Source organism: Leptonychotes weddellii, chromosome 3 (genome assembly GCF_054177405.1).
Source record: "Leptonychotes weddellii isolate Sample4059 chromosome 3, ASM5417740v2, whole genome shotgun sequence".
Lineage (NCBI taxonomy): Eukaryota > Metazoa > Chordata > Mammalia > Carnivora > Phocidae > Leptonychotes > Leptonychotes weddellii.
Window position 1 is genome coordinate 50,711,609 of NC_138371.1, and position 12,469 is coordinate 50,724,077.

The following is a 12,469-nucleotide window of genomic DNA, read 5'->3' on the forward strand; positions in this document are numbered from 1 at the left end:
CTTATGGGAAGGTAGATTGATTGATTGATTGATTTTTAAAGATTTTATTTATTTGACAGAGGGAACACAAGCGGGGGAGTGGGAGAGGGAGAAGCAGGCTTCCCGTGGAGCAGGGAGCTCAGTGCTTGGCTCAATCCCAGGGTCCTGGGATCATGACCTGAGCCGAAGGCAGACGCCCAATGAGCCACCCAGGCGCCCAGGAAGGTAGATTTAAATGCAAACGTCTCCTGGCGCAGCTAAGTGGACCTGACTTACCAGCAGTCATCAGGGCAGGCAGGCCCTCATGTAAAGAGGGATGGCTTCCAAGTCTGCCTGTCCTGCCTGGGGAGAGGGCATTGGGGCTAAAGCAGTTTCCAAGACCTTGTCCTGTTGGGGTGTGAGTGCTGGGGAGCGGCCCCATGGCTTGGGAAGAGCCTGGCAGGCCCAGAGGCCGTTCTGGGTTGGAGTCCTGGCTCTGCCGCTTGCCAAACATGTGATTTGGGGCAGGGTTGCTCAGTGCCCAAAGCCGAAACGTGTTCATCCCTAAGTGAAGATAAAGCAGCTCCCTCGGGCACTGCAGTGAGGCTGGAATGAGAACTGCCCGCGGATGCCCCTGTAAACCATGAGTGCTTGGCAGACGCCAGCCACAGTGCAAGCCTGCACGCTGGCAAGGTAGAGCCAGAGAGGGTCATTTAAAAATTAAGGTGGAGCAAAAATGTATCAGTGTATCTCTTCCTCTCTGCCAAATAACTTGGAAGAGTTGTAGAGAGGTTTTGGAATCCTTGACCTCTGACCTTGGGGCAAGTCATTTCATCCTCCGGCCTGTTTCCTGTTTGAAAAATGAAAGGGGGGCGCCTGGGTGGCTCAGATGGTTAAGCATCTGCCTTCGGCTCAGGTCATGATTCCAGGGTCCTGGGATTGAGCCCCACATCGGGCTCCTGGCTCGGCAGGGAGCCTGCTTCTCCTTCTCCCTCTGCCTCTCTCCCTGCTCGTGCTCTCTCTCTCTGTATCTGTGTGTCTCAAATGAATAAATAAAATCTTTAAAAAAAGAAAAATGAAAGGGGCCGTCTGTGTGAGTCCTGTGGTCCCTTCAATTGTAGCATTCCGGGACAGTGTGGCATTAGCAGTAATACCCAGCTCAGCTGACGTGAGTCATGCTGACGGAGAAGTCCACGTGTGTGGGGAGGAAGCCTCTGGGTCTGAGAATCGTCCTTGTGCTGGGGAGTCTGAGCCTCTGTGGGGAGAGGAGGTGACACACTATGCCTCGAAGAGGGGAGACCAGGAATGCATAAAGTGAGTGGTCATGTGTTCGTGGTTCGCTCGTCTCTCCACCTCCATAACCTCCTTTGCTTTCAAATGTTTCCTTGGATTAGACCTTTGGAAACCAGGTGTAACACCCTGGTTTATTAAGTGGACATTCACATTCACACAGTTGTGACTTGGTCGGTTGTGACCTCTGTGCAGTTTAGTGATACTTGCCTTGGGGCTGCCTTGGCTCCTATATGCTTCTCATCGTGTCCAAACTAAGATCAGAGACTGTCTTATTTTTTTTCCCAGGCACCTTGCACAGTTCCTGGCACCTGAGAGGTGATCTGTACATACGTATTAGATGGGGAGATGGAGTGATGATCCATTTAGGGTAGTTACATACACTAATCTTGTTGATCTTGACCCACCACCTTTATTATAACTACCACCATCCCAGTAAAATGAAGTTTTAGTGAGGAGTGGCTCATTATTTCAAGAAAGATTTCATACTCGGGGCGCCTGGGTGGCTCAATCGTCAGGCGTCTGCCTTCGGCTCAGGTCATGATTCCGGGGTCCTGGGATCGAGCCCCGCATCGGGCTCCCTGCTCTGCGGGAAGCCTGCTTCTCCCTCCCCCGCTCCTCTTGCTTGTGTTCCCTCTCTCGCTGTCTCTCTCTCTGTGTCAAATAAATAAATAAAATCTTTAAAAAAAAAAAAATTTCATTCTCAAAAGAGAGCATGCTAAAAAAATAAAACAGACCCCTTAGAATGTATTTTAACAGTCTACAGTAAAAAAAACAAAAAACAAACAGTGTTTTAGATAGTTTATATGTATTACCACATTTAATATATCTGTATCTAATATTCAGCACCCACCCCACCGTGGCAAACAAGGTCTCTGGCTAGCGGTGGTCAACCAGCATATAGTACTTACTCAGCCTCCAAGCCTGGGTAACTCTCCTGATTCTTTTTAAAGCTAATGGCGGGCAGTTAAATCTGAAAAGGAGCTTTAAGATTGAAATAAATAGAAAATAAAGAAAAGAAAATAATTTCTTCTTACAAATGCAGGACCTAGGGACGCCTGGGTGGCTCAGTTGGTTAAGCGTCTGCCTTCTGCTCAGGTCATGATCTCCAGGTCCTGAGATTGAGTTCTGCATCAGGCTCCCTGCTTAGTGGGGAACCTGCTTCTTCCTTTGCCTGCTGCTCCCCCTGCTTGTGCGCTGTCTGACAAAATCTTAAAAAAAAAAAAAAGCAGGACCCAAAGAGGCTAAAGATGACACAGGGTATTTAGAAGTAGCAGAAGTGGCTGTAAAGAGTGCCAGCAGTTGAGGCGTCCTGGAGCACTGCTCTCCCTCCTGGTAGCTGCCCCGTAGGAGGAAGGCACACCAGGATGGGCAGACAGGGCTGTTTGACCTCAGTGTGGATAGCCGAGCCATGTGGTGAGTCCACGCCCAGTGAATTTCAGTGAACCTTAGGAAAAGTAGGTAGAAGGAGTTAGATCCAGTGCTCCTGAAGGTTCTTGGAGGGGGGGGTGGGTTGTTTCCTAGTAGGATCATTCTTTTTTTTTTTTTTTTTTTTTTTAAGATTTTCTTTATTTGTCAGAGAGCAGGGGAAGCGGCAGGCAGAGGGAGAAGCCATACACAGGACTTGATCCCAGGACCCCAGGATCATGACCTGAGCAGAAGACAGCCAGCCGCTTAACTGACTGAGCCACCCAGGCGTCCCCCAGTAGAATCATTCTACTAGGGTTGGGAGACCTACTCACAGAACTCCTTTCGTGTGTGGAGGACGGTGTCCAGAACTGAATGTGATGTGAAAGAGATTAGAAAAATATATCCTGAAGTTTGCTTATCAAACCAAGCCATTCTCCTGCAAACTCATGATAAACCTTCCCAGAAGCCCTCACAGGCCTGGCGGCAGCATCCACCCAAATACAAACCACCAAGTAAGGAGTCTGTTAGGGTGCAGGTGTGAAACTTCTTTAGATGAGCTGGATCTGTGTACTTTTTGTAGCAGGTGGGATCACCTACCTTTTTGGAAATTCAGTGTCCTTTCTGACTTCTTTTTGGCTAAACACATATGTACCTCCTGAGAAAACCAGCAATCCAAGTTCCTATTCTCTTCACTCTCCAGTTTTGCTTTATCTTTGCATCGTGTTTGCAGCTTGCAGACAAGCATAATGGGTGAGAGTTCCAGTAAACTGGCTGGATCATATTTCTTAGATTGAGTCATTGCTGAGAAACTTGTTTGTGAACAGGAAGCAGCCCATGAAAATGTCTGTACATAGTAACATGCCAGACTCAGGAAACTGGACTGTTTTCTACTTGAAAGACAAAAGGGTGGAAGGATGATTCCACTCCTCAGGGAAGAACAAACTCGTGATCTAGGGTTTTAACTTGTTGAATAATTGATCTCTCGGTGTATGTGTGAGAATTTTTATTGTTAGAAATCACTGGGGGCGCCTGGGTGGCTCAGTTAGTTAAGCGACTGCCTTCGGCTCAGGTCATGATCCTGGAGTCCAGGGATCGAGTCCCGCGTCAGGCTCGCTGCTCAGCGGGGAGTCTGCTTCTCCCTCTGACTCTCCTCCCTCTCATGCTCTCTCTCATTCTCTCGCAAATAAATAAAATCTTAAAAAAAAAAAAAAAGAAATCGCTGATTGTTGAAGATTGGAGAAATAATCCTTAGAAAGATTTCTCTAAAAGGAAAACCTGGACTAGTGGTAACTATTACTATCTACTAGGAGTCTCTGCCGACAGAACTTTTTGCTAGGCCAGTTATTTTTAAAAATGGAGCTGTAGTTACACAGAAGTTAACTCGGTGACATTTATACTTGGCCTAGACAGCTAAGAGGCCCTTTCCACGCCTAACATTCTGTGGTTTTACATATGTATATACATACACAAACTTTGTGACTCTTACTACTTCACAATTACTGTAGCAACTATATTTAGACATTAGCACATCAGTGCAGAACCAAAAGTGCAAGAATAACCTGTTATCTGCCTTCTCTAGAATGCTCACTGAAAAAACAATTGGCATTGTCTTGTGTATCTTCTTTTCTTTTTTTTTTCCTTTTAATTTATTTGTCAGAGAGCACGAGCAGGGGAAGCTGCAGGCAGAGGGAGAGGGAGAAGCAGACTCCCTGCTGAGCAAGGAGCCCGATGTGGGGCTCGATCCCAGGACCCTGGGATCATGACCTGAGCTGAAGGCAGATGCTTAACGACTGAGCCACCCAGGCGTCCCTGTTGTGTATTTTCTTGTAATGACGCCATGGGAGAGAAGCTAAGGGAAGTAAATGGGCAGATAAATATTTATGAAATGTAATAGTCATCAGTGAGATGACTGCAGTTGCAGAACCTTCAGGAGCACTGGATCTAACTCCTCTACCTACTTTACCTAAGGTTCACTGAAATTCACTGGGCGTGGACTCACCACATGGCTCGGCTATCCACACTGAGGTCAAACAGCCCTGTCTGCAGTCACAAGGAGAGAATCAAGGAGAGATTTGTTGTTTTATCAGTTCTTCAGAATTTGAGCATGCCCTCGGTTCTGTTGTAGCCAGCTATGGCCCTTCGTGTCAGACAGCGGGGTAGGATATCATGTTCCATTGGGCTTTGCTCAAAAATATTGGAGCAGCTTCTGTGGAAAAAAAAATATATTTTTTAAAGATTTTATTTATTTATTTGACAGACAGCGAAGAGGGAACACAAGCAGGGGGAGTGGGAGAGGGACAAGCAGGCTCTCTGCTGAGCAGGGAGCCCGATGCGGGGCTCGATCCCAGGACCCCGGGAACATGACCTGAGCTGAAGGCAGCGCTTAACAACTGAGCCACCCAGGCGCCCCTTCTATGGAAAAAATATTAAACCAGATTTCATTTTCAGGTGAATAATATAACCACCTGGGCATAATCTAAAGACTGACATGGATGGGGAAAAAAATTACTGAAAAAAATAACTTAAGACTCTGAATGCCAATAATTAATATTTGAATGAAGGAGAGATCTCAGAATAAACTTTAAAAGACTTATTCTTAATGGAAATACATGATTTGAAGGAGTAGCTGGAGACATGGTTTCATGCTTACACAGTAAAATTGAAAGTGAGTAGCAGTTTTCATTTTCTGTTTACAAGCTTAGTAATCTGTGCAGTTAATTTTTTTTTTTTTAAGTTTATTGGTGAAATTTATTTTTAGAAGCAAACCTCCCACCACCTTCCCATCCTCAAGACAAAGGATGGAAGGGGGGGGGCAGGGCAGTGGGTTGAGAGGTGCAAGCCTCATTTACATGTGTTGGATATATTATAGAAGTCATTTTATCTTTCATTTCAGATACTTTCCCAAAGGCTCGGTTTACAGAATTACTTAAGAGGAGATGGTGCTATCTTGCCTTATCTTTTCTAATTTTTTTGGTTCATCTGAGTATGAAAAATGCTGATTTGTTCAAGGCCTTTCTCCTTTCTTTATCCTGGAACAAAAATGTTTGTTTCAAAGTGGTAGGAGTTAATAATCCAACTTCAGATTCCCCATAAAACATGTAATAGATTAAACAGATGGCAAATGATGATATATACATTTTAAATATGAAGATTTCCGTTGGACCAGATGGTGATTTAATGCAAATTGCCAAACATTTATGTTTCTTATTAAATTGTCATCTTTTGTGTAAGCCAAGCTAGCAGCATAATTTGCAACACACTCAGGAATCACTAAAGGACAACAACAAAAAATTCAGTTATCAGGTGGCTCCATATGGCATGTGAAGGCTCACAGTCAGCTTTTTCCCTAGTCCTAAGGCAATACCTGTTGGAATGCTGTAGAAACCATTCCCCTGCTTTCCTCTCCTTCCCCAGACTCTACTGACCTGCCAATTAACGTGGCGGCCTTCCTCTTTAGGGGCTTGGAGGGGTTAAGAAGCTATTCTTTCTCAGGGCCTGGGATTTATATGCCTTAGAGCAGTTTTAGCTTTTCCTTAGGCATTTCCCTTCCCCACTGTCTGGTGTCCTGTTTTTGTTTGTTGATGGGCTGCGCCCAGACTCCTTCCTCTTAGATGGTGCACGTGCGGGGATAGGTCATTTGTGGAAGAAGTCATGTGCCCCGTCACAGGGCTCCTTGCAGGAAGTGCCCCCTGCCTGTGAGGGTAGCACAGAACAGTCCCGAGGCCGTGGGGCTCGCCAACAGCAAGTCTTGGGTGGACACAGTTCTCATTTTCAACATAAAGCTTTGAAGATTGCATACTACAATATCAAATCCCTGAAGGTGTTTTCTTCTGAAAATTATGTGAAAATGTGAGTAAGACAGAGGATAATATATGAAGGCCATGACAAGAAACCCATTGTTACTTCATTCTAAATTTGATCAGAACATCTGTTTTAAGGAATTCAGGGTAGTTAAGACCACCCTTGCTTTTATTTTTAAGCAGAAGTTTTCTTTTAGAGACTTCCCATAGCAACAATAAACACTACATAAAAATAAGCGTTAAAACACAGAGGAAAACCTTTGAGGACACTTTGAAACCTGTTTTGGTCCCACTATGATCTCATGGAAGGCTGCCCAGTCTGCCTTAAGAACAAATAGATGTTGGGGCGCCTGGGTGGCTCAGATGGTTAAGCATCTGCCTTCGGCTCGGGTCACAATCCCAGGGTCCTGGGATCAAGTTCCACGTCAGGCTCCCTGCTCAGCGGGGATTCTGCTTCTCCCTCTCCCTCTACTGCTTCCCCTGCTTGTGCTCTCTCACTCTTTTTGTCAAATAAATAAAATATTTAAAAAAAACAAAAAACCAAGTAGATGTTGTCACTTGAAACATCTTTTGGTAGCATTCCTGGTGGAGACAGTAAGCTTGGGCTGTAGGAGATGATCCGCCTCCCTGGGCCCAGCATTGTTTCAGATCACAGGAGAACAGGATGCTTAAGAGCTGATCCAGGTGATGCTTTGTGATCTCTTTTTCCTGTTTGTTGATAAAGATCCATCAAGGTGTTCTTTTCTGAGTATGTTAGGGGAAATTTTTAAAAATTGAATCAGTTTGGCTGTGCATTGAAGGGTAGTCCTGTCAGGAATTGAACAACAGTTGAATGGGTGTATGTGTGTACATAAAAGTAAACAGGAAAGTGTATGTTATGTGTTTTTGTTTTCAATACATGTTGCACAAGCCCAGTAGTCCATTTCAGACCCTCCCTGAGGAGCAACCAAGTAGCTTCATTGCTGAATGTTATTGCAGGCTCCCACTGCACTGAGGTCCACAGCTTCATGATCATCCATTGGCCTTGCGTTTGATCTTGCTTATATTACAACAAGTTCTAGAACCATCACTGTCAGCATGCACAGCAACATTTGCATAGACTTTACATTTATGGAGAGATTTCTTTCACGTCTCACTTGATCCACCAACATCTGTATGATAGGGGTGGGATAGAACAGTTATATACTGAATGTATAGCTAAACCATCTGAACCCACTCAAGACAGCTCATCTGGTGCGGGGAAAGGGGAGGAAAGGAAAGAATAGAGTTGTATCAACTCTTGGTGTGGCCGCCACTGATAATTTTAGAGTAAATTACAGTAGAAATTTTCTTTCAGCCCATAGAGCTGGATTCTGGGGATACTCTGGAAGTCTGGTTTGTGAGCAGGTATTTGCAGCATAAACTGCTTCAGTGTTCTTTCAATTCTTTTATGAAAAAATCAAAACTGGATGATGCTTTTTATCCCGGGATCTCTTAACAAGGAGAGAAGCCCCCGCCGAGGCATTCTGGGCAAGTGAGGAAGGGATGCGCCAGAGTGACCCCAGGTGCCAGGACACGTGTTTGCATTTCTCTTCTGTTGATCTGAAGAGGTCAGCGCACTGTCTGCATCAGTTCTTGAGAGGGACTAGAGTTCAACTGAGACTATGTGATCATGCATTCTTTTAATTTTTAGTGCTGGCTTTCAGTGGATGTGAATAGTCTGAAGACCTCCTTAATACCTTGCTCCCTTTGCTCCAGCTTGGAGAACAGCCTAGTTAGGATTCTCTGCTGTATCTAAATTCACTAAGAAGATATGACCTACCAAATCAGAATTTTAAAGTAGGTTTCTCTCTGCCTTGGACCTTTGTCTTTCACATGACCTTTGGATAAATGTGTCCATTAAAATGGTGGAAACACATCATTTTTAAACTGGAAATGATTTTCATGCTCAGTGTTAGTGGGGAGCTGTCTGAGGAGAGAGCCATGTGTGAATAAATGCTCTATGGTTGCTATGCTCTTGTGGCCAGGAAGACGATCTGAGGCTCAATCCAACCTTCTGTAAACTGGCCACTTTTTCACACCACCAAGATGTGAAAGCAAAGTATATATATGACAATGGATTTTATATCCTGCCCAATTTTTTTTTTTTTAAAGATTTTATTTATTTATTTGACAGAGAGAGAGAGAGCACAAGTAGGCAGAGAGAGAGGGAGAAGCAGACTCTCCACTGAGCAGGGGGCCTGACGCGGGGCTCGATCCCAGGACCCCGGGATCATGACCTGAGCCGAAGGCAGCCGCTTAACTGACTGAGCCACCCAGGCGCCCCATATCCTGCCCAATTTAAGAACCACTGGTCAGTGATCAGATTTTGTATTTTTTAGTGTAACTTGGGGTTTAAGACAGCACGAGTCCAAGATCGAGGCTGCCCAGGACATATCCCTGTACACTTTCTAGCAGTATCCCTTTTTTCTAAACCTCAGTATTTTCGTCTGTAAAATAAGAATGTTATCTTTATATGGTTGTCTTGTGGATTCATTTGTATATATGGTAAAGTACTTCGAACAATGCTTGGCATGTAGAAAGCCTTCAGTAGATGTCAGCTGTAGTTCTGAAGAGCTACAGATGCCGTCCTAACTACACCTACTGTGTGTGCCGGATACTCTTCAACCCTGCTCCGGGCGAGAATACTGATAAACAGCATTTATGATTCTACCACCAGGGCTTAGAGGTGGCCTCTGCTACCCATGCAGCTGTGCTGCCCTTAGGCTGGGTGGCCTGCTCCTCCTCTGTTGGGTAGAAATAGCCTAACTGCTCAGTGAAGCAACAGCCATGTTATTTTTGTCCTTGGAGGCAGAAAGTAGTAGAGTCTCGACACACCGGGCCACCCAGTGCCGCCAGCCGTCATCAGAACCGAAATGCATCTGTGATGGTTGTGCGCACTGTGTCCACCTGCCTTCAGGCTCCAGCTCCCTTCCCCCCATGTCTTGATTTTTCGAGTCTCAGTTCGTTATTATTATTTTCAGAATAGATGATGTCTTAAATGGAAAGTGATTTAAATTTCCTACCTGTGTAGACTTTTCCAAAAACTAAAGTTATAAATCAGAAAAACTGCTTTTAACACGTGGTTAGGAAAATCTGGACATGGTACCAAGGCCTAGCTTTGTTACAGAGATCAAAATAACCATTCCCTCATTGTAAGATTCTCCCCATATCTTAAAACTTCTAGTAACTTCCGGGACGCCTGGGTGGCTCAGTCGGTTAAGCATCTGTCTTGGGCTCTGGTAATGATCCCAGGGTCCTGGGATCAAGTCTCGCATCCGGCTCCTTGCTCAGCAGGGAATCTTCTCCCTCTGCCCCTCCCCCTGCTCGTGCTCTGACAAATAGATAAAATCTTAAAAAAAAAAAGGCGGGGGGGAAGAAAACTAGATGAATCAGACATTATCAAAAAAAAATAGAAATAATAAACTTTTAGTAACTTCCTTCCTTCCCTGGAGCCATGTCTTTTGTTTCATTGTTTTTAATTTTGTGCGTTTTTTTAAGAGGGTTATTTGTGATTTCTCAGAAGTGAAACTAGTGAGCACTACCTCTTTCTCAAGGCAGCCTCTTGCTGCATCCCTGGGTCACAAGATTAGGACTGTTCTTTACGGATTTGTTCATGCCTCAGGAGCTAAAACTCAAGTCAAGAGGAAATTGTTTCAATAAATGAGCCACGGGGACAAGAATAGCAAGAAATGATGGGGGAAGGTAATTCAGTGTAGGAAATACCAAAAGAATGGTGATATTTCACAATGGCTAGATTGACATTTAACAAGGGTTCTCCCCCTCTGTAAAATGGATATTTGCTGAGGTTTAGAAAAAATTCCACATATTTGATTATGTTTTCCAAACTCCATTTGTCATAAGAAACCAGTGGCTTGGAGTGCTTGCTCTAATTTCTATATTCCATTAAACAAGTGTGGGATTTCTTTTAATTCAAGAGCTTTAATGTGCAGCATGTTACTTTGCTCTTTAGTGACCTCTACTATCACCCAGTTGTTAATAATCCAAGTAATAAGTGATTAGAATGGATGGCTGTGTTTGTAGGCTGTTGTTTCTTTTAATGAATAGATTCATTGAATGGAATTAACTATGCCCTTCCAGAACACTGGATCTGTGTTACCATTCAGATTGTCATCTCCCTACCCCCGACCATCAACAATGGCATAATGTAAATTATAGGATATCTGCCATTTAAAAAACCATCTTAACCGTGGTCTCTTTCCTTTTTTTTTTTTTAAAACACAGGACATGGATTTGATTGACATACTTTGGAGGCAAGATATAGATCTTGGGGTAAGTCGAGAAGTATTTGACTTCAGTCAACGACGGAAGGAGCATGAACTGGAAAAACAGAAAAAACTTGAAAAGGAAAGACAAGAACAACTCCAAAAGGAGCAAGAGAAAGCCTTTTTTGCTCAATTACAACTAGATGAAGAAACAGGTGAATTCCTCCCAATTCAGCCAGCCCAGCACATCCCATCAGAAACCAGTGGATCTGCCAACTACTCCCAGGTACAGAAAACTCAGTTCTTGGGAAGGTGTCAGGGTTTAAGGAACAAATACTGGCCCAAGAGTTAAAACATCTGGATTTGAGTTCCAGCTTTGCCTTTTACTATGTCTTCATTACCATATCAAGTCAACTTCCCAACCTCCTGATGAGTTCAACACCTGACTAACTTACCTCACAGAGTTGTAAGGATTGCAAAGGGCATAAGTTACATGACAGTGCTTTGTAAGCTGTGGAAACATTACGTAAGGATCTTGCAGCAATAAAACTAGTAGTACAGATTACTAGTGTTTTGTTCACAGATAAGCAGTTGAAGCTCAGAGACTCAGTAACTTGCCCAGAGCACTCAAGAAATTGGGGAAGCCAAGAACGGAACCCAGATAGTCTGGTTTGTTTGATTCTGTGCTCTATACTACACTAAACTGATTTCTGAAAGAAGATAAATGTTTGATTAACTAAATGATAAACCTTGTATGACACTGAACAGTCTTTTTCTTTTCTGTCTTTCCTTTTATCTAGGTTGCCCACATTCCCAAACCAGATGCTTTGTACTTTGATGACTGCATGCAGCTTTTGGCAGAGACATTCCCGTTTGTAGATGACAATGAGGTACAACATTTGGCTAACAGTGAAACTCCCCAGCTATATCTAATATATCCTATAAGTGTGTCTCTATTAAAAAAATATTTTAGGAAATTTTGCCAAAGAAACCTTAGCCTGTAGATAACTTTACAATTAAAAAAAAAAAAGACCCTGGGGCGCCTGGGTGGCTCAGTTGGTTAAGCGACTGCCTTCGGCTCAGCTCATGATCCTGGAGTCCCGGGATCGAGTCCCGCATCGGGCTCCCTGCTCGGCAGGGAGTCTGCTTCTCCCTCTGACCCTCCCCCCTCTCATGTGCTCTCTGTCTCAAATAAATAAATAAATAAAATCTTTAAAAAAAAAAAAAAAAAAAGACCCTTACACAATACAAAACCAAAACCACTTATCCCTGCATACTCAGAAGCATGGATCTGCATAACCATGGAAACAAATAACTCATTGGTTATAGGTACTTAGAAATAAATTGGGGTGGGGCGCCTGGGTGGCTCAGTTGGTTAAGCGACTGTCTTCAGCTCAGGTCATGATCCTGGAGTCCCTGGATCGAGTCCCGCATCGGGCTCCCTGCTCGGCAGGGAGTCTGCTTCGTCCTCTGACCCTATCCCCTCTCATGTGTTCTCTCTCAAATAAATAAATAAAATCTTTAAAAAAAAAAAAGAAATAGGGCGCCTGGGTGGCTCAGTTGGTTAAGCGACTGCCTTCAGCTCAGGTCATGATCCTGGAGTCCCCGGATCGAGTCCCGCATCGGGCTCCCTGCTCGGCGGGGAGTCTGCTTCTCCCTCTCCCACTCCCCGTTTGTGTTCCCTCTCTCGCTGTGTCTTTCTCTGATAAATAAATAAATAAAATCTTTAAAAAAAAAAAAAAAAAAAGACCCTTACACAATACAAAA

The 12,469-nt window shown here is 44.1% G+C and overlaps 1 protein-coding gene across 5 annotated transcripts in view; it reads left to right on the forward strand.

Annotated features, from left to right (window-relative positions):
• Positions 1–12,469, forward strand: part of NFE2L2 (NFE2 like bZIP transcription factor 2) — a 36,722-nt gene that overhangs the window by 20,220 nt on the left and 4,033 nt on the right. For all 5 annotated transcript variants that reach the window (XM_081814112.1, XM_081814111.1, XM_081814114.1 and 2 more), the window contains exons 2-3: positions 10,722–10,988; positions 11,503–11,592. In XM_081814112.1, the coding sequence (XP_081670238.1) occupies positions 10,722–10,988; positions 11,503–11,592 (357 nt within the window). The remainder of the gene's footprint in view (positions 1–10,721; positions 10,989–11,502; positions 11,593–12,469) is intronic.